The 23862-nt window shown below is 38.7% G+C and overlaps 1 protein-coding gene across 1 annotated transcript in view; it reads left to right on the forward strand.

Moving 5' to 3' along the window:
• Positions 1-23862, forward strand: part of nrg3a (neuregulin 3a) — a gene marked incomplete at both ends in the record, with an annotated part of 316362 nt that overhangs the window by 245595 nt on the left and 46905 nt on the right. The window contains one exon of the mRNA XM_079440134.1: positions 10674-10747. Coding sequence (XP_079296260.1) covers positions 10674-10747 — 74 coding nt within the window. The remainder of the gene's footprint in view (positions 1-10673; positions 10748-23862) is intronic.

Below are 23862 nucleotides of genomic sequence, written 5' to 3' on the forward strand. Positions count from 1 at the left end.
TAACATCCACTTGACAAAATGTTTGATAGAAGTGGCATTTTGCAAGGTACTACTTAAAATAAATAATAGAAAAATGTAATCAGATTTTTTTTTTTTTAAATGCCAAGTGGTTATCGTTATTTAAAAAGCAGAGATAAGAGGACTGGTTATAAAGGGGTTTGAATGCTCTGGAGGAGGCTGGGTGATAAGCAGGGAATTTTAATGCTTTGCTTATCAAGCTTTCATTGGTTTCATTTTGAAAGGGTGTATCAACAGTCACATCACACTTGTGGTGGCTTGAGCTCTTGCTTGTATTCAGAGCTCATGCTGTGGTCAGGCTCTGTTACATGTTGGAGTGAATGTACCAAGGCATCAAGCAGTCTAGCTTTTCTCTCTGTTTTATACATAAAAAGAGAAGAGCAGAACTGTGGTACTGCCAGAAGCAACAAGCTAAAGGGGGCAAAAGGTCATATGCTCTTTTCATATAATGGAAAAATATAATTTCTACAGTAATATTGTGAAATGTTATTACAATTTAAAAGAAAAGTAATTTATTCTTATGGCAAAGCTGAATTTTCACCAGCCATTACACCAGTCATCAATATCACACGATGCATCAGAATCCTTCTGATATGCTGATTTTCTATATCAAGAAACATTTGGTATTATTGAAAAACTGTTGTGCTGCTTAACGCAAACTGTGATCATATTTGATGCAAAATATATATATATATATATATATATATATATATAATAGATATTATCAAAACCTATAAATTATATCTGTAATGGGGCGAACGAGACGTGAGACGCGTGGATCCATTTGCAAACTTTATTAAACAAAGACGTGGTCAAAAAACACAAGCAGGGTCAAAATATCAGCACACAGGTATGGCACAGACAAGATACAAGAATAATCCAGAGGGCAAGCGTGGGTCTTTGGTCGGTGAACAATATCCAGAGGGCTTGACAACAGGGGTAATCCAGATAAAGTACAAACAGAGTCCAAACGGCGAGACGAGGGTAAATCCAGGAAACACAGACTAGAAAACAAGAAACATGTTCCGTATCGCAGCTAAAACTAGGGGAGTAATAAACGCAGAACAATACTGGAACTAAACAGTAACACAGAATGGCTTGGTAAGGCAGCTAACACTAGGAGAGTGCTATACGCAGAACAATACTCAGCAGAGAGGAAGATGAAGTCCATGGTTTAAGTAGGGTGTGTGATAATTCTCAGGTGTGAGCGTGTGATTGAGACAGCTGTGTGTACTTAGTGCAATGAATGATGGGAAATGCAGTCCAGGGTAATATATGACAGTCTGTGTGGTGTGAGAGTCGATTTGATGGAAGAGTGACCTCCGGTGTCGAGCGAATGAAAGTCCATGGACCTGTTTCATGACAATATCACAGCTTATAGAATTATTTAAAATTGACAGCCATTGATCACCATGCATTTTCATTGAATAGACAGAGCAGCAGTCAATTTTTCACCGCATTTTGAATGTCTTCTTGCATCCTAAATGAAAACTCTAGCACTAGACCATTGTTTAAATAAGGAGCTTTTTTTTCTCTTTTGGTCATGTCTTGCTTAGAGCAATAAGTGAGCCATGACTGCCATCAGTGCCCCCTCAAGGAAAATAGGTGCATGGCACCACTGAGTACTGCTGAATTATCTGTGATATAGGTATTTAAGGCTGAACCACATCCTAAAATAATGGCCTAGCTCAGAATACGAAAATTGGCCTGTTGCAACAAATCTTTTATGCTAAGAACACTGTAATACTTGTATTAGGGTATTAAGGTTTTCTTAAAGAGATCATCATATGAATAATCATAATAATTAAATGATAATCATCATTTACTGTATCTGATTTTTTTTTTTCCATACAATGAAAGTCAGCACTCACCAGAACTGCGTTTAATAACATTCTTCAAAATATTTTCTTAAAAAAAGTTTGTTACAACTAAATCCTGACCTTCAAAAGTTAATGGTTTATTTACTGTCATTCAGCAATTTTTACAGCTTAGGTAACAAAATCATACTGTCTGTCTCCTCAGCTCAGTCTTATAACTGCAGTGACAGCATGGCAGGTTTGAGTGTTGTATTTACCAGTGGCTCCATTCATTCTTCATGTTGGTAGAGAACTTGCTTTAAGCTTATCCCTTGCAGAATGGTTACCAAATAAAGAGAAAGAGGAAACGTCACAACCTCATGTGAGTATGTCATGGTGTTTAGCTATTTGTATTTATACCGTAATAGAGAGTAAGTGGCTGCTGCTGGGTAGATTTCAGCAAAGCTGCTAAAAAGGCAGCATGAGTCTTTTCAACTCTACCGTATGTTCTCTGTTGGAATCCTCTGTTGGATCTTTGATTTATGTTGTGTAATAGTCATCTCATTTTATTCGCCTCTTCTCACATCTGCCGGCATCTGCTGAAATTGCATGTTAAAAGTTAAAAGAACACCTGTCACATGCAGGCTTGAAGTTGATGGCAACATAAACACGAGTGCATGCACAGCTTGACTCAAGCTGCTAGAAGAGGCCCTTACACTTCTTAAGGAAGGAAAAAGAGGAATTAGCTTTCCATGCATCTCCACTCGTGTTTTGAAATGTGGAGGGTCAGCCAAAGGAGAGCATAAGAACGCGAGACAAGTCGAGCTATCTTTTATGATTCAGGTTTGCTGACACCAGAATGTAAATTATTTAAGGAGGCCAGGTCAACAAAAAAGGGGAGTAAGAGACGTCTCAAAGTGAACACATTTGTGTGTACAAATTATATGCGACATACCTAAAGGCTGGAATACACTACACAACTTTTAAAATCTGTGCAGATTTTAAAACACTACAGGCAGTACACTACCCTACTTTAAAAGGGTTACATAAAAAAACATGATCATCATACACTAACCCACTGAGGATCACACACTACCAGGCTTTCCAGTCATACCGAACTCAAGATTCTCATGGAGAAATATGTGCCCCGACTTGATAGGTGACACGTGACAAATTAAAACAATAGGTCTATGTGTTCTAAAATCAGCTCAACACATCGAACATGTTTCATATCGTCTAACTAGTTAAAAGTCTGTACCCAAAATGTACTACACAATTTTCTGTGAAATCCAAAATTGGGAAAATAATCTGAGCAAAAGTCATATAGTATATATACATATATACAGCAGACAGGCTTATTGAAAATCCAATTTGATTCTCTGCCAGTAGGAGGGGCTTTTGGAATGTCAAAATATAGCATTTTCCCCAGTAACAGTTGTAAACAAAGTAATGCTGCACTCATGAATGCCACTTTATCAGGTAAAGTTGAAATCCAATCAAAACGTTTCTGAAGACACTCGTTTCCTTTCAGCGATAGGCTGCATATGCTTGAATTAGTAAGAATGAATAAAGTGTTTAAAACTATAGCCTATAATATTGAAAATGTTCAAGGAATGTCCTTTGATGAGTAACTAAAGTAAGCCTATGTGCTCAGCCCTGGACGGCCCCGGCCAATTTAACCTCTGGTTAAGGCCACCTAAAATAAAATGGGACTGACATTTCACTTTGAATGTGTTGCAAAATGTGTAAGAAGCAACGTAATATAATTTTGCAGAGATGTTGCCACAGGCACATATTTTCCAGAGAGCCTGGGTTGTAGTTTCCCTAAATTACGCTACGTATCAGTTCTTGAACACATATAATGGGTCTGAATCACTTTCCCTTTTTTTCCTATTATACTCTAACTTTCATCATTTGAGGATAGTGCATACGCCAGCGTCTGAAACTAGGTTTCAGACAGCCAACAGGAAATCAGACCCTCTCTTGGCAGTGTTAATAAGTGCTATTCGATCAGCTCAGAGACAAGGTTATTGCTGAATCAATGCGGTCAAGACGAAAAAGACAGAAAAAGGCTGAATATTGTGGAGAGGGATAATCATTTTACACTAAGATGGAAGAGCAAATATTGTATTAACATAAGTCAATTCCTTAATAAAAGCGCATTATAGCCATTTACACTGAGGTATGTAAGTCAATATTCTAATGCTTATAATCTGATAGCACAAAGTCAAATATAAGAATGAATATTAAAGTAAACTTTTCTCAAGCTCCATACTACCACCAGGAACAATAAAACTGACCTATTCATTCACATTAACCACACAAAGAAATACCAATGAGATGTTCTTAGAGTCTCTCTCTTGTCTGCGTTTCCCAGCATACTGCCAGGTTGACCAGGGGTGCAAAACTACAGAGAAAATGGCTCTCTGAGAGCACTTCAGAGTACCCTCTCACAGTTCTCTTCACTCAATTCAGCAGATCACAGCAGGTGAATGCTAGCCTCTGTGCTAACAATAATGGATGCTTCACTAGTGCACTGTCAGGCTCATTGGATGATGCCGTGTGGATCTGTGATAATGATAGTTTAAACAGAACAAGTTGCTGCCATGTCCATTGGTCTTTGCTTGAGTGTGATTTTGGGGCTAGGAAAATGGCTTGGCACTTTAAATACCCTTTCACACCACTAAAAATCGATTGACTCTGCTTGTGTGCATGCTGAAAGTGGCCACAGGTATGATCATGTACAAAATGGTCAAAGGTTACAAAAAGGAAATCCATAGTTTCTGCTTTGTTTGAAGTCCAGGAAATTGGCTCTCTCAAATGTCAAATCTTCAATGCGAATCGATGCCCTCCTAGTGCTTTTAAAAGTTTGGTACATAAGCCACTTCATACTTTAAACAAATACTGCTTCACTTTCTGCCTCATTTAATTGGATGTCTGTTCTATAATTCACACTCTCCAAATATTGCTTACTGTTTAATTAAGGCAAAAGATACACAAAGATCATTTTCAAAAGCTTAATCTAATTTGCTACCATCACCTACGGGTTGCTGTTGTGCTGCAGGTAATCACAGCCCTTCTGATATCTAGGGAAAACATCACTATTAATAGTGTGATATTGCTTTTATGCAACAGTTATGTGTGACTTAGACACACTATTTCCAGTTACTTTGTCTAAAGTAAGAGCTTAGCCAACAACAACAAAACAAAGTTCCAAACAAAGCAACAAGAGAATCAAATGCCATGTGTTTCCAAGCAACACCCTTTAGTGATGGTGTGTTCTGTAATGAATCAGTGTTTTGAACAAATCTGTTAAGATAATGATTCATTGACTTACTCGTAAACACTGTCCCTTGTTTTGTTCCTGGCTGAATTATTGTTTTTCATTCAGTGGCTCATTAATGAAGACAGTTGCTTGTTTCATTTCTTAATGAATTATCAAGTGTGAAAGAATCTATAACTGATTCATAAAGACAACCTACTGGCGTAACAATCTAACCTGCAAAAAGGCTGTTGATGCCGGTCATTTGGATGCGTCCCGTCCTGATGGAATTACAGCCTCGTGTGAACAATTTGTGGCATAAATGCATATACAGCAATTAAAACAAATCGCAAATGTCCATGCTGACTTAGGTTATGATTTGCTTCTCTTTAGACTAACAGAGATGAATTCCAACATATAAACAGAACAGCTGAGAAGCCAGAGTAAACATAACATGATTAAATACAGTAACTTGCTCTAAATCTCAAAATGCCCGTGTGAGTAGCCTGGGAACATACTCCAGATCTCATTCCTTTTAATTAAAGGTTCTGGTGATAAACTATCAGGTTGCTTTAACTGGTGTTTATGCATGCTGCTTCTACACTGTTGTCTGTTACATTGCCCATTATGAAATTATGAACTCCATAAATGGGTTCACATGGTTCTCTGGTTGTAATAAACACACCGAAGCCTGATCATTAGCAGTGCATAGTTAAATGTGCATGTTCTTCTCAAATTCTGCAAGAATCTGACAGCTGGAGGCCTGGTATTTATATTTATCTGTGCCTGTAAAGCTGCCTCCTTCCAGCATCCCATCCCCCTCCCCCATTTGTTCCTGCTAATTAATGAGTGTGGTGCTAATTAAAAGCCAGGCAACACTCAATACATTCTGGGTCCTTGAGAAATATTAATATTTTCATTTGCAGGTCTCTGAGACTAATGAATATTTGATTGCAAAATTTCCAAGGAAAATTATAGGGCTGGGAGGAGCATGAAAGTGACAAGAAGACACATATGTTATATATAGACTTATATTATGAAGAATAAATGAAAGATTTCACACAGGGGGTCCTGTAACATGACAAGGCCTGATGGAGTAAATAAAAAGAATAGAATGTTAGAAATAAAAGGTTTGACCATAGCCTAGTCAATTAAAAGACATCGCCACACTTGGCCGAGACGTGCTTCAGTATTTCATGTTGATATAACCGAAGCACTATGCCATGTGCACAAGAGAGAGAAAAGAACCTTATATGAAAGAAAAGGCCTCCGCTTCGGCCTTATGCTGAGCAACAGGAAGCCTCCAACTGTGTTAAACATGTATCATCTTTCCACATAAATCAAGCCTGTGAACAAAATGTCTGCGCAGGGCGAGATAAAAAGAGGCAAGCAGCCCAAATCTGGTCTCTTGGGTACAGTTCCACACCTCCACCTCTTTCCATCCACTCCCCACATTTTAATTGCCACTGTTTGCCAATTGCCACAACTCATACTGTGCCCATAATGACTGTTCCTTACAATGCAGCCATAGCCCTTGATCTCTCTTTTAATGATCCTCTTTCTGTAAATTTGTACTGCACTACTTTCTTATCTTACAGATCTTTATCAGCTCCACTTGCCTGCAGACGCATTAATCGGGGAGAGATTAATTGACCACAGATCTTTCAGGCATGACCTGTGTGCTATGTAAAGCACAGAGTCTCCCATTTGCACTGCCGATTTGATTACTGACTCATATCCCTCTATAGCTCCATGTGTGTAATTAGTGTAAAATCTTTACTAGCGACACATATGACAGTTACATTCAATTAGTCGTATGCTGATTTCTACTATAGAGTGAGGAGTAATAATTGTTAACATCAGATTGGACAAGGGTATAAAAATTATCACTGTGATGCTATTTATGTCTATTATAATTTCTGTGTCAATCATTCATAAAATTATGCTTATGTAAATTGGCACATTGACAGTTTACGTAAGAGTGATTTTATGAACAATTTACATAGAAATTTGTTTTGCTAGTGTTTCATGAATGAGGTCCAATGAATATTTGTTGCTGTTCGTACGCTTAGGATTTTGGGTTTTGACTGGGAAGAAACAAATATTCAAATGTATTCAATTTCATCAGTTTTCTGTGGTTCTTCTGGTAATAAGGAAAAAAACGGAATGATACAGAAAGTAAGTCTGTTTCATAAACACGGCAACACATTTATAATAGTGCTTAATTTGTACATGAGAAAAAGAAAGACAGTTACACTGAAAACAGTTCACTTCAAAGAACTCAAGGCTTGGGAAATGTGGTGAATTACACAATGTATGTAGTTAGCCAGAACCGGGACTTTCACTGTTTTTATCGCTCCGCTTGTTGTGTTTGCAAGTTACTGACAGATTGTCAGTCTGTCCTTTAGTGTTGGGAATGAATACTGCAGATTACAGTTATGCCAGTAGGTAGTGATATGTAACTACCTGTCTTTAAATAAATTAAATAATTAATTCAACTGATTCATTGAAAAAAAACTGAATCAATCTAGAAGAATACAAGCAACGTTTTTTATTAGTGAATCATTCATTCATTCATTTAACCAATTTATTCAAAACACTGATTCATTCTGGGACAAAATACCACTACTGTTTATGATGCAATGAGTCTACTACGGTTGTATTTCAAACTATTGTTGTTGGCGAAGCAAAAGCATATTGTCCAAGAGCATTTTCACACCTGGCTTGGTTTGAGCATTTGTTTCTGAACCTGACACATTTCTCCCTTGGTTCAATTCATTTTGGCATATATGAACACAGCAATCACACTCGGATTCAAACCAAAATCGGCCCAAGATTGCTTGAATGAGGTAGTCTCAGCCCAAATGAAAACTAACTCTAGAGCGGTTGCTTGTGGTAAGAAAGCAATCTGACCCAATGGACCAATGAACCAAGCTATATTATAATTCATAATGTGGGTGAGAACATTTCTTATTTCAACTGAAAACTAAAGAACTGCTCTTCTCATGGCTTTTCTTCAAAACAGGTGCATTGTAAGAATGCTGTCCAGACGAAGCCTTCATTCTCGCTCTAACTTTGTGTGTGTATATATATATATGTATGTGTGTGTGTGTGTGTGTGTATACATGCATATCACTGTAAAAGATGAATCATGGGTCTTGTAATTTTCATTAAAAACAAATTAAGGTGATACTTAAAAACAATGTGTATATTTCAGTAAAGAAATTGTAATTCAGTGTTGTATAGAAAATATTGAGGACTTTTTACTAGTAAAACCAAGAGGTGTGTTTTCCTATTTTTTTAAAGGAAACTTCAGCAGTTTTGAGGCTTGAATTGAGGAACTGATTAAACTAAAAAAAAAAAAATATTTTAAGAGAATTAGCTCAATTTTGCAGTTTTATTTTAGAGGTGATTGTTAGTTCCCAGCATGCTTTACATATAGCTGGATGGAGAGTACAGTATACAAACCATTACGCCTATGGGATGTCCCCACTTTTCACAAAAACAAATGTGTGTGTGTGTGTGTGTGTGTGTGTATACCTCAAAGAAAGCTGCTGATGCAAGCAAATGCGCAATATTTATTTGTTGCATATTGTGACGAGTCGGCTGCCTCCCCCCTGTCCATCATCACCACCCCGTCCCGTATTCGCCGCCCTTCACCAGGCTCTCGACAGGAGTGGGTGTGTGAGAGAGGAGGGGCGCTGAACACGCAGGGCTGGCGGCGCGTGATGAGGCGCACCTGACGTGAATAGAGCCTCATCACCGCCGCTGTTTAAACGCCGAGCGCGCCTCTCCTCGGGAGACCGGTCTCTTCCCCGTGCATGCACGCTGGTGTCCTCGTGGGTCCAGGAAGGGTGCGTCGAGGAGGACTGCCGCACCCGTTAGGCGGCTGACGGGCCAGGATGCTGGGCCGTCGAGTCCCCCAGAAGCGCCGGGAACCAAGGAGATGGAAGGAGCCGCGCACGAGACGCCGCCGCCACTCGCTCCCGGCCCCGAGAGGGGAGCGCGTGCGGCCACCGGACTCCGCCCCTTCCCTGGACCCTTCCCTGATGAACACTACCCTCCTGCACAAGCCCCGCGGCACAACGAGGACACCAGATTCCCCGTTTATTTGGACACTTTTTCCCCTTTGGACACATTATTTTATCCCTTATTGTTTAATAAAAACCTCTCCGAGGCTTGACGCCACGCCCACTGTGTCTGTCGTTTGCTCCTCCCGCCACAATATAATATATGAAAAAGAAAAGATTGGGTCTTTAAAATGTATTTATTTTTCAGTTGGAAACTTGGAAACGTACAGCCTAAGCAATATACAACATTAAATTGAGCTCTTGATCCTCTGTAAAAGGGTGAAATGTGCTGCATAACCAACAAAGGCTTATGCTATCTGCTGAGGCTCATGTGCATGGCATATGCATATGCTCTGTTTGTACTCTGCCATTTAGAGCCAGGGACATTTTTCTTTGTCACATTGCTCTCCTGACTCAAACAGCTGAAAGCGGGATTAGCCTCCAGTGTCTTTGAAAAGTCAAGAAGTGAGGGAAAAATGAGGATAAAGTGATGACAGGATGGAGAGAGGGAGAGGAAGAGCGAGACAGGCAGAAACACATGGGCAGTTACATGAGCAAGAGAGCTGGAGAGAGAGCAAACAGCTTGGCTGGGAGGGACATGGCATACATATTTCATATATAAAAGACAAGCATTTCATTTCCATATTTAGTGAACACAGAGAGAGCTTATTCAAGCAGTCAGGGCTTTGCTGAGGTAGAAAATCAGCAAACTCGCTGTGCCCATGTATTTCCAAATCAATCTACTGCCATCTGCAACAGATGCATGACATGGCACGTCTGGGTTTCCCATCTGATTTCCAGAAAACCCTCGAACATTTTTCACTCTGATTGGCTTATCCACGTCTAGAAGTTTCATTGTTATCAAACACACAGGGACCAGTCTGGCCCCTGAACGTGTTTTAATTAGAGTGGTGGAGTGACCAAAGGGTTCAAAGGAATATTCAAGGTTCAGTTTAAGTTAAGCTAAATCAATAACACCTGTGACAGTGTTGATTACCACGAAAATTAATTTCCAGTTGCCTTGATTACAGTAAGGTGTTATTTTAGTATTATTCATATACTGTCATAGTATTTATTAATATTTTAAATTTTTATGCTAGTTTTCATTTGAATTTTAAGCTTTTGTCATTAAATTTTTTTTCTAGCTTTTTATTTTATTTTAGTTTACTTCAACTTCACATAGTTTCCAAGGCAACATTTCAGTTTTAGTTTAAGATTTTTGTTTGACAATTACATTATTGACATTTTTTTTTTATTTCAGTTTATTTTAATTAAAAAATTTAATTTTTACATAGTTTTCTATCAATGACAACACAGCTTGCAATGGAAGTAATAGGGCCAGTCCAGAAATGTTACAATACTCATTATTTGACCTGAATAGCCAAAATGTTGCTGCATTTATCCCCACAAGGAACAAGCTCAGTTCTTAACCCCATGGAGATTGTCCCTAAAGTACATTGCTTTAGATAAAAGCATCTGTTAAACTTCTTACTAACTGTGTCTTTCTTTTCTTTTTTTCCAAATCAGGTGTAAAGAGGGTTTCCAGGGCATTCGCTGTGACCAGTTCCTGCCCAAGACTGATTCCATCCTGTCTGACCCAAGTGAGTGCACTTGCATTTTGCTCTAATAAATCAGATGCATGTAAACACATACATTTTTACTCTGCTGTGTCTGAAGTTAATAGAAAATACCATGTGCACAGTCTATGGATTATACAGTCATTTTGAAATTGTTTTGAAATGAGTGCACAGGGTCACTGATGTGAACAGAGAGAAATGGCTATATAACTTTCAGCTTCTAACCCATATGAAAGCTTAACCTCGGTGGGCCATAATGCATTTATGCATTCATTTGCCAATAACAACAAGGCTTTGCAGTTTGCAGTCTTACAGGCACTGTTGTCATAGAAACCTTGTCATTACTAAAGTGTCACAACATTTTCATATTTTCCTGACAGGAACAGATTTCTAGATTCCCCCACCCACTCAGCTAATGGCCGTATATTCACACGCTTCTACCAAAGCTGAATGTCTCTTCTCTCAATGATGTATACCATTTTATCGAATAAGGCAGTGAGTGTGTGCTCTTGCTTGCATACAGTATGCTCCTGTGTGTGTGTGTGTGTGTGTGTGTTTGTGACATCAAAAATGGGTTTTTCATGTGACACGAGGACACAAATTTGTATAATGACATGGGTACGACATAGGTATTACAAGGAGAAGGTGATTTATGAGGACATTACCCCACGTCCCCATTTTTCAAAAGGCTTATAAATCATACAGAATGAGTTTTTTTGAGAAAGTAAAAATGCACAGTTTTTCCTCTAAGGGGTAGGTTTATGTGTAGGGTTGGTGTTGGGCGATAGAAAATACGGTTTATACAGTGTAAAAACCATTATGCCTATGGAATGTCCCCACAATTTACTAAAACAAACGTGTGTGTGTGTGCATGCCCACATGTACACGTAGTGATTGCATGTTGTGTGTAGTAAGTAAGCCCACATGATGAGTCACAAATGGAGCATGATTAGGGGTTCTGTTTGTTGACCTTCTCGTACAGATCTATCAGTGCCGTTTTATGTGAAAGATAATAAAATGAGCTGCTCAAGAATTTGCCATGTGCACATGGTAATTAGTGAATCCTACCAGCTGAGAATGTAAAGCACAGACCCTTGTACTGAACAAAAACCAACGCTTATACTGTACATCCACACTCATATACCCACATATCACATGATAACATTCATATTTTATATTCAGAAAAGGTATTAGTACAGCACATTGATCTGTTTTGTCAGATACCCCTGGTTTCACAGAGAAGGTTTAAGCCTATTCCCAGACTAAAATGTAAGTCTGAGCTGTTTCAACTGAAAGAAACTTGCACTGATTGATCTTAAAACATGTCAGTACCTTTGTTTTGTCTCAAGATGCACCAGTAATGTTTTTTGGGGTTTTTTTTCCAAAGGCACTTTTTTTTAAATGCTTAAATGTCATAATTGAACAATGGCCTAATCCTGGTTTAGTCTAAGCCCTGTCTGTGAAACCAGGCCAAAAACTCATATTTCTGCAGATGATAAGATATAGAAAAAATAAAAATATATTGTATTTTTCTTTAAGCTTGCATTTCTTTATGCTTCCAATTCGGAGGAATTGTAAAAATAAGGTTACAGTGCAAACGTGCCCAGAAAATCTGCATGGGACAATTTCTCATCTTGTAAGCCTGATTTTGAGCGCTAGGATGTGGAGGATGCGGCAAACTGCCACTGACATACTTTACTAGAACTATACAGCATCATACCATAACTGCAATCCAATTCCAAAAACCTCATTTACATACAAAGGAAGCATGTTTGTGTTGCAAAGAAAGACAATGACTTCATTTAAATACATTGCAGCTCTATTTTAGCATATTTACCCGTCCTTTAAACAAGGTTGTAGATGGTTTATGAATTATCTACAGGTTTTTTGGGTTCGCTTCCAATGAAGTCACCCCGTAGCATGATGATACACATTAGTGTGTGTGGCATTGTTCATAAACATAGCATTTTGCTCTGGTCTGTTTCTGTTTCTTCTACTTCACTTGAAGGTTAATGAACAACACTGTAATCTTCTGAATGGCAGCCTGACAGAGTTTGGCACAGATTTGCTCTACAAGTCTGCCAAGTCTTAGCCACTTCTTATCACTTTTGGCACAGAGACAAGGAGCCACCTATTGGGCAAACGAAAAATAGAATTAAGCACAGCAGAGTAACCAATTTCAAATGTGTCACAACAGCAAATTGTGAATAATGAGCTTACAACTCAATTCAGACAATAATAGCTCTGTTGAAGGAGAATTTAGTGCCGTGACAAATGGCTATCATGAAATAAAAGCAGCACACATATTTTATGTTGGCCAACTAGACATGACACATCGTTTTATACATGTGACCCTCCACGTACAGGTCACACACACAGGATGACTTACTGGGGTTTTACAGCTCTTAAATTTTCCCGTAATCTCACTGGTATCCCTTCTGTTCAGATGGCACTCATGCCTCTTCAGATTCACACAATTTTCTTCAGTTCAGAAACAAAAGTAGACAGGCTTTCAGCGTTTAAAGTTTGAGATGCCAGTAATGGGTTCACTGACAGGACAGGCACACACATAGCCAAAGTCTCTCCTGTGCCGCCGCTCTTAAAAGCAACATTCAGAGAAGACAGGGACACCCATGGTAACGGTGTCCTTGAGTTACACGGCCAAAGCTCTCATCACACATCTCTCAACCTCTTTCCCTTTCTGTTCTGTCTCTATCCCTCCAACCTCTAGCTGATTTTCTTCATGGGTAACAATTACAACAATAAATATACCCTAAATGGATATTTCAGCAAAAATGATTTCTGTCATCATTTATTCACCCTCATGTCGTTCCAAGCCTGCATGACTTTTTCTTCTGTCCATGAAATGAAAGTCACAGCGGTCCAAAACAACATTGGGCCCCTTTTGCTTTTGTTGTTATGGAAAAAGAAAAAAAGAACCTCAACATTTTTCAGAATATATTTTTTTGCATGTGTTTGACAGAAGAAATAAAGTTTTGCAAGTTTAAAGTAAATGATTTTTAAACTTTGGGTGGGTGGTCTAGTTTATTTAAATATTATTTTTGGGAAGCAAGTAATTTACTTTAAATTTTGCTCAATTACATTTTGAAGGAAAAAAGTTATACTACTTAAACTTCATAAAGACCTTATTTCAAAGGTCGACGTGACAAAGTATTCTGGGTTAAATTCAAGTTAAGCTTGAAAAAAAATCTGTGGCCTGTGGGTATCAGGATTGTGGACTGTTCTGTGTGTGTTTTGCTCCCCATGTGTTCCCTGTGACCCATGTTGATTGTTAATTTGATTCCAGGTGTGTCTCGTCTTCCTCCCTGATTGCCCTGTGTTTATAAGCCCCAGTCCTTTCAGTTAGTGTTTGTCGGTTCTTAAATGTCATTCTGTGTTTCCTACGTTCCCTGCTGGATAAAAGACTCTAGATTTGCTAAGTTCCTCGTTCCTTGCTCCGTGCTCCTTGGTGAGTTGTGACAGAAGAACCGACCGAAACAGTTAACTCTACGTCAACCCTCCGTTTTGTTTTCCGTTTTCCCTCAGTGTTTTTCTTTCCGTAGTGCTCCCTTATGGATCCTTTCCTTCGCCCCGAATTCCTCCTCCTCCTGCTGGAGCAGGAGGAGCGTTCGCTCGAGGACCATACCAGACTGTTTCTGGCCCTCGCGGAACTCACCAGCTACCCGGACGACACGCTCTGCTCATTCAATAACGCAAGCCTAAACACCGCATGCAGAGCGCTGTCATCCGAAGATGGTCCTCGAGCGGAATTCGCCGCCTTCGTGGAGTGGACTCTGGCGAGAAACGGATCACCCCTCACAGTCTCCCAAGAAGATGAGATCCACTCCAGACCCAGAGCCCAGCCCACCATCTCCCTGCGGTGCGGAGCATCAGCCCGAGCCCACCGATGACGGAGAGCCATTTCCCGCCGCAATGTCCGTTGGGCTCCTTCCTCCCTTCAGCTCCACCTGGGTCCTCAGTCGCTCCGGCTCCGCCGCGAATCTCCGGGTCTCCGCCTCGGTCACCAGAGCCCTCGGCTCCACCCTGGCCCCCCGGATCCTTGGCATCCCCCTGGCTCGTTAGCTCTCCTTCTCCACCCCGGGCTCCTCCACCACCTGCTCCGCCACCCTTGGTCGGCCCCCTGAAGTCGGTGGCCATCCCTCCTCCATGGCTCCTCCCTCCTTCGGCTCCACCGTGGGCCATCTTCATGGCTGTGGCCTGGGTCCAGCTGTGCGCCTCCTGTTCCGGGTCCCTCCTGTCTCTTCCCTGGCTCCTCCCTCCTTCGTCGCCTCCTTGGTCTCTGTCTGCCGGCCCCCTCCCGGGTGTCCGTCCTCCTCCTGAGCCTCCTCCTTAGTTCCCGCCCGTCCCTCCCCTTTGGATCATACTACGGTGCGAGGACGCACCTTCCGGGAGGGGGACGATATGTCAGGATTGTGGACTGTTTTGTGTGTGTTTTGCTCCCCATGTGTTCCCTGTGACCCATGTTGATTGTTAATTTTGATTCCGGGTGTGTCTCGTCTTCCTCCCTGATTACCCTGTGTTTAATGTCATTCTGTGTTTCCTACGTTCCCTGCTGGATAATTAAAGACTCTAGATTTGCTAAGTTCCTCGTCACCTCGTTCCTTGCTCCGTGCTCCTTGGTGAGGTGTGACAGTGGGTTATTACCAGAGAACAAATTTTAGCTCATCCCTCAGTTTGTCAAATAGCACAGGAAATGCATTTATAGTAATGCACTTACAGTAAAAGCCTAAGAGGCAAGATAGCCTGAGGGTTTGAAAGCAGTATATTTTTGTTAAAGCGCATTTATTAAAATTTTAGTTTGTCATTTCAGATGTAATGTTGTCTAAATTGTCTTTTTTGAGGTGGGGATACTTCTAGGTGGAGGTTCTGTAGTTATATAATTTATTTTGGGTAGAGTGTAAGTTTATGAATAGTTGTGTGCCATCCATTCCTGGTATGTCCAAAGGGTAAGATAAGGTGAAGTTAGATACACTCTTCTTCCATCTACATTCTTTTGCTTTTTGCTTGCATCCAAAAATTCCATTATGTCTCAGTGTCATATATATATTCATCAGAGCACCTGACCCAGGGTCAAGAAGAACATATATTCTGAATTATTACAGTAATTTTCTGGATAGCACAGAGGATCGAGCAGCCAAAGCCAAAACACCACATGTCTGACATCCAAGTGAATTATGAAGAATCAAATGTTCTTTTTGTTTATTTCATTGGAAGATAATGCCAGACATGCTATTTGAAACCTTCATGTAGTCTCTATCAGTGACCTCTCTGAATATGATTTTCTCAAGATCAAAATCTCCCGTATGAAACAAATTCATTTTCATCTGTAGTTTAAGCTAAACTAAGATAACTCTCACTTTCTTGATCTACCGTCAGTTCTTGATCTGTTTGATGGAAAGAAGTGCACACTATAAAGGCAAATATACCTTACTCTCCTTCACAGTAGATAGGACAGGATGAAGGGTTTTCTCTTAAAACATCAGAGATGTGATGTGAATGTTCTCTTGCAGCATCAGTTGCTATATCTTTTCACCCTTCTTGATCATCTTAATTTCTGTAGTTACCGCACATTTATACCGCACATGTAGTCACTGTCACTTTCACATTTAAAAGCCAGTAATATTCAAGTAGTGCTAATTTTTACTGCATTTTAACATAAATATATTTAAAAAAAATTATATTTATTCATTTTAGTCAGTTTTACTCTGACTGAGATGACAACTAGTTTCAGTCGAGCATTATGAGCTGTACAGATATATGCCACCCCGTGGCTTAAAAATAAGAACTTTTACATTATCTTGCCCATTCAAGAGGCCTGAGGGTTTCAGAATGTTATTAAAATATCTTACCCCATTGTTGCATAAATATTTATCTTTGTCGTTTAACTTTTTCAGAACAAAAAGTGCATGTTATTTGATCGGGTGTCTATTTTGCCTTTCATCATCACACGAAATGGTCAATGAGGCAATTGCAGCATCATTGGGGCAACACGCTAATGGATTGCAGTCTCTAGAGACAATTTACCTTGCCGCGTGGGAAAGTATAACACAAGCGTAAAGGGAAATTTTATACTGATTGCTGCAATTCATCTGTTGAGGCCTGGTGCAATTCTGCTTGTTCACACTTGTAAAATATTTATCCAGGTCTGAGGTAATGCTTTTGGATGGGTCATTTACAGTGAGATCTAGATCTTGTCAGCCCTCTTTATATGGAAAAATAAGTGAATTGTATGCTGATTTTCACTGTTGTCTCTTACGTTACAGTCTCCTTGGCAACGTGCCACGTAGGCAGGGTTATAAAGGCTATTTTTCTTCTTTATGTATCTTGCATGTAAAATGTAAAATGCATGTAGCGAAGCTAATTTTTAACCTGTTGAGCTTCTACCTGCCTGAAGACGGTCATCTTTTTGCATTTCCTTGTGATAACTCAATTTAGCATCCATCTGGCAACAATTCAGGCAAATGTCAAGAGTGTTCAATGCATCTGTTTTACAGAAATCATGTACGACATAATTTATGCACTCAGGGTTTAATACACATCACCACTTTGTGCATTTCTATTCTGCTTGATTGACAGCGACCTATTAGCTCTCAATTTCACACACCTCCGAAGAGACCTGCTGTTTATTTGTGGAGTTATCTGTTTGTTATTGTTACTTTGAGGGCCTCCTCCTAATTTCAAAGCTTTACGAGAACAGATCCCTCATATTGGTTGCCCAGATTCCCTGCTGATCACAGTGTCTGTTTACTGAAAAGTGAGTCAGTGGTTATTAGCAGTCTCTTTGTGATGATGGCTCTGCCAAAGGCAGCAGGTGAGAGGGGGTAAGTAATTGTCAGACTTGCTGATTAGAGTGGATTGTCGCAGCCTTTGGGCTGCTTATATTTGAGTGATTTTGGCTACAAGAACTTCTTGTCATCATTCCAGCCTCTCTGACTAGATGACAGTGTTAATGGCCTTTTGTAACTTTTCATTTAAAGGGCAAGTCATAGGCATGATTAGTTATCAAAGACAGTGGCATCATGTTCATACATGAATCTCTGTGCAGCAGATTATGTAAAACGAGCCGATATAATTTCTCTGCAATCACCAAGAAATGTCACCCACTCGCTATTAGAAGCAGGAATCTTTAAATACCTTGGGATTCGATTAAATTTTAAGTCAAGATCCAATTCCAAAATGATTCTTGATTAATTTCTCAGTTGACATCCATTTAAAAGGAACCATGTATTCTTATTCATTTTAATGCAAATATTAATGTGCATTATATTATATTATATATAATTGTACTTGAATGGTTTTTCAAGGGCTCTTAAATTGTTAAATGGATTTATAAAATATAATTAACCAATAACTTCTTGCAAATACTTATGTATATATATTTTTTTCAACCTGGATCTCTTAAGAGCACCTGGAGATTTGGTTTGGTCCTCACCCTGTACATAGTGTGACCCATTAAATATAACTATAAAAAATTAATTAATAATTGTGGTAATAATATTATTGCTCATTATTTATGTACTACTTTTTAAATAAAATAAACTAAATAATAAATTCTGATAATATTATTATATTTTAAAATATAAAAAGGAGTATTAAATACAAATACAATTATTTTATAGTAAACTTAAAAATCAGTGTCAGTGAATGAAATGTCACAGTTTTGCATTGTACTTTGAAAACGGCAGTGGGTAGCCTAGATTTGTGGTTTTAAATAGAAATCTTATACAGTACAGTTTGTCCATCTAAAATGGTAATTGAGCATTAACAGCTTTCAAACATATTGGTACGCAAATGAGCGGTGTGAACTTATTTACACAGTGCATTTTTTATTTTGATCGCACATGCTCACCTGCATACAACTTATGTGCATCCCTGTGTGCATATATATGTACTGTATGTATATGTGTGTGTGTGTGTGTGTGTGTGTGTGTGTGTGTGTGTGTGTGCGCGCGTTTTTGTGACAAATGAGGACATAAATTTGTATAATGACACAGGTATTACAAGGTGAAGGTGACTTTTCAGGACATTGACCCATGTCCCCACTTTTCAAAATGCTTATAAATCATACAGAGTTAGTTTTTTGGGGGGAAAGTTGAAATGCACAGTCTCCTGTGAGGGCTAAGTTTAGGTGTAGGGTAGGTGTAGGGCAATAGCACATACAGTTAACTTTGTACAGTATAAAAACCATTACGCCTATGGGATGTCCCCACTTTTCACAAAAACAAGCATGTGTGTTATATATATATATAACACATTACATATATAACACATGTGTGTATATATATATATATATATATATATATATATATATATATATATATATATATATATATATATATATATATATATACATATATATAATTATTATTATTATTATTATCAAAAATTACTATTAAATGTGAGAATGGAATTGTGTGGCTCAGATCAAAATTTCATGATGCGTCGTTTCTTTGATTCTGCAGAATCCCCTCCTTCACTCACTATCAAGTTTAAAATATCAAGTTCCCTTCATAACTAACACCCTCATCTTGTCTCATCTCATCTGTTCAAGGTCTTTACACACATCTGTGGCTTTTCAGATCTGTCTGTGCTGGCAGACCTCCTCCTCTCATTTCACAGTGCTGGGTTCTGTCAGTCCTCTGGCCTCCTTAGTGTCTAAACATTATGAAGCTCTCCTTTAATAATTCTTCCTAAGCCTCTCAGTCTCCCCAGCGTCCCTTAGTCTGTCAATCAGCCTCATAGGCATCCTCTCCTCACCTTTATTCACAAGCCACGAGCACTTCAGAGTTATTACCCATAATTCCCTGGGAGGACCACAGCATCATCCTTACAATGACAAACAATGGGGAGCTGATAGTGCTGACAGGTACAGTCTTGTCTGGCGGTTCATAAAAGACTTTTGTACCTCTGATGTAACATGAATAGCAAAGGAAAGTGAAGACAGAAGGGAAGGGAGGAGAAAAGGGCAGTAATTGGTTCTATCCTGCTGCGTCTGTCCACCAGCTGTCTCAGCGTATCCAATGATCATTTCCACCTCAGAATACTGGACAAACTTTGCCATTTCACTTGTAATGGCAGCTGTTACGGCAACTGTCTCATTGTTAAACTGTTAAACTTATGGTAATACTGACCACCAAGTGAAAATAAAGGTCACGGCAGCGCTTCAGCAGAAGACATTATGCTTGTATGGCTTTAATGGTAGTGGATTGATGAAAATGGATATCTTAATGTTCCATTCTAGCACATATGAAGACGCTGAGAGCGCCTGATACCCTCGCTCAATACAGAGACATACAGTACACTGATTATATCAAATGTGAACAAGGCGTACTCGCTTCTAACTTTGTTTGCTCACATTGAAGTACAACTTACACAGTCAGCCTGCGTTTGTTGAACATAACTCAAAAAACATAATTCTTTTTGTGGACGACGCTTTCGAAATACACTATATTGCCAAAAGTATTGGGTCACCCCCTTCTAATGAACACGTTTGACTACCTTAGTCATCTCTATGAGCACAAATCTTAATGTTTAAGCATATAATGATATTCTATGAAATTGTGTGCTTCTAATTTTATAGCAACAGTTTGGACAGGACCCTTTTCTATTCTAACATGACAGTGCCTCTGTGTGTAAGGCACGGTTCAAAAAGACACGATCGATTCAGTCAGTGTGGAAGAACTTGACTGGTCTGCAGAAAGCCAAGTCCTGATCCCAGCTGAACACCTCTGGTGTGACTTTAAATGCAGACCTTGAGCCAAAAACTCATCACATAAACACCTAAAACAGACACTATAAGGACAAAAGTGTTGGGACACCCCCTTCTTTAGAACAGAAAAAGGCACTAACAAAACTGTGGCAACAAAGATGGAAACATAATTCATGTATTTAAAAATTGTATTTCCATCTCTGTTGCAACAGTTTTGGACATGTCTAAACTGACAGTACCCTTATGTACAAGTCATTGGTGTTTGGTGATGTGTTTTTGGCTCAAGGTCTGCATTTAAAGTCACACCAGAGGTGTTCAGCTGGGATCAGGACTTCCACCAGTCAAGTTCTTCCACACTGACTGAATCAATCGTGTCTTTTTGAACCGTGCCTTATACACAGAGGCACTGTCATGTTAGAATAGAAAAGGGTCCTGTCCAAACTGTTGCTATAAAATTAGAAGCACACAATTCCCTAGAATATAATTATATGCTTAAACATTAAGATTTGTGCTCATAGAGATGACTAAAGTAGTCTAACGTGTTCATTAGAAGGGGGTGACCCAATACTTTTGGCAATATAGTGTATCATAGCATAGACCTAGATATGCTCTATATTAAACATGGCCTATTGCTTTTCATAGATTACTCTGATCCTATTTGAAGACCACAGGCCGCAAATAATTTTTACTCACCCATATCCTTAGTATAGCTCTGGATGAACATGACCTATGAGCCAGTGAGAGACCATTTTGCACCCGCTATAGTCATTATTGATGACTGTCGGGATCCCATGGCCCTGCCTGTTTAGACCAGGCCAATTTAGACATTGCAGGGGGTTTTTTTCTGGTTGTGTCATCTACTGGTATGTCATGAAACTGTCTCAAAAGCTTGAGAAAAGATCCTTGAGACCGACTGTAGCCTTAGGCAGCTAAACTGATGAGTCACCCACATCCAGTCTGCCCACAAAGTCGTGTGTTAGTCAGTCCTTTGTGTGTGTGTGTGTGTGTGTGTGTGTGTGTGTGCATTTGCCTGAAAAAGCGTGGAAAGAGAAAGACAGGTAAAGTGCTGTTTGACATCAGATCCTAATGTTGATTGGCAGGTGGGTATTACAGGACTCATCAGCTTTGGTGAACTTTTAGTGAACTTTTTATTCGGTCTCTAACTTGAATGTTAATAGGACCTGTTGTTCACACAACTTGTAGATAAAATCCTGACAGCCTTCATGACATGAAATTAGCACTGCAGGTGCTTTGTACTTCAATGTATTTATTTGGATTTGGATGCAGAAGATGTTTACCAGTAATGGCATTCAATAATCTCTGAGGCAAAAGCTCTTAACCTTGGGGTTACAGCCCCACATTGGCTCACCAAAGATGCAGATTGTGTGTGTGCATTATACTGTGTGTGTGTATATATATATATATATATATATATATATATATATATATATATATATATATATATATATATATATATATATATATAGACACATGCACAAAATATCCTTTTTTTCATTTTAATGAATAAATTAAATATACATATATACATATATATATATATATATATATATATATATATATATATATATATATATATATATATATGGGTTAAATTGGGATTTGTTATGTGGGGGGGCTCTATGGTATTGATCTTATATACATGTATATGTATATTTATGTATATATATGTATGTATATATATATATATATATATATATATATATATATATATATATATATATATATATATATATATATGTATATGTGTGTGTTTTGTTTTTTTGCAAATATGATTGTTATAATGCAATATTCTCATCGGTTTTCTATCAGCTGTGACATTGTCACACCCCAGGACTATTTTGTTGTGTTTTTCATCCCCCATGTGCTCTGTGTGACCTGAGCTGTATCCGAAATCGCCCCCTATACCCTCATTCACTATTCCCTACATTAGTCCACTCATATAGTTCACTTGAAGGAGTGAATGAAAACGAGTGAGTGAATTCGGACACTGAATGCACCGGAAGAACTGCCGCTTTTGTATAGTTTGCTTCCTGTTAAATAATCATTCGAAACGGGCATCTCCAATAGTAAGATTGAAGGATTTATCTTAAACTCTGTCATGGAAATTATGTATAAACCCTAATAGTCAATTTACAATTAATTTTGTACCTTTGTTGTATTCCACTGTATTACGCCGTGGACGAGCGCTTCTAAAATCAATGAATGGATTCAGCTGCGGGCGCCATCTTCTGGCGAGACGCGGGAATTCATTCGGCGCGGGACTCTCACAGTGCATTCTGGGGATTCTCTAGCCGTTGAGTGTACATCGGTTGTACACTCGTTTTTGCGGTGCATTGTGGGATTGAATGAGTGCACTCGAGAACATCCACTAAGGTTTCGAACACCACTTAAAATGGCCGTCCCCTCAAATAGTGCACTATTTGAGGGTATAGGGGGCGATTTCGGATACAGCCCTAGTTTCTGTCTCCTGTTAATTGTGTCATTTGGTTCAGGTGTGTGTCATCAATTATTGTCATTAGTTACCCTTTATTAGTTGTATTCAGTTCTCATTTAATTTGTCCGGTCTACTACGTCGACACTACGTTTGTGTGTGTGTGGTTCCTACCTGTCTACCTTGTATTTGCCTTTATGTGGATTTATTAAAGACTGTTTACATTGCAACTCCTTCTTCTTTGTGTGTTTATCCATGGAACCGTGACAGGCATAGACTTTAAATCTGCATGTTTTTATATTTTATCCATTTATTATATTATATTTTTTTACTTTTATAGAGGGCATTGTCCCACTAATCTCATTAACTTTCATTTCAAATTCTTACATTTGATCTATAAATTAAATTATAATAATGTGATTGTTATTATCTATACATTATCAAATTAAATCATTTACACTGAAAAATACAACTACGTTAAATTATGTTATGTATTATTATTTATTTTATTTTATTTATTTATTTATTTTAATATACAAACAAGAAATGATGGTGGATTATACTTTTCAATGAAATTAAAAAGCCAGTAGTGAGCGTTTGATGAGTGAGTCATTGAGTCGTTCATTCAAACGATTTGTTCAAACGGCTGATTCATTAGATGTTTATGCATGGGCTAATGAAACTTTGACTCAACTGAAATGAATGGTTGCTTTGAGATGCGCTGTGGTTCCGCCAAAAATGTAAGTGACCTAATATTATTATATTTGCTCATTGAACTATTTATAGAACTATTAAACAGTCGTAATGGTGAGTGATGTTGCCTAACTAACTGTATTTTAAATATAAAAACTTTCCATTTAGACATGGAAATTTAAACCCTATTTAAACCCTATATAAGTTTGGTAGTTTTAAATCGCAAAGCTTTACATTTGCTTTGGCATTAAATTAACTCATTTT

This window comes from Barbus barbus (assembly GCF_936440315.1).
Source record: "Barbus barbus genome assembly, chromosome: 18".
Lineage (NCBI taxonomy): Eukaryota > Metazoa > Chordata > Actinopteri > Cypriniformes > Cyprinidae > Barbus > Barbus barbus.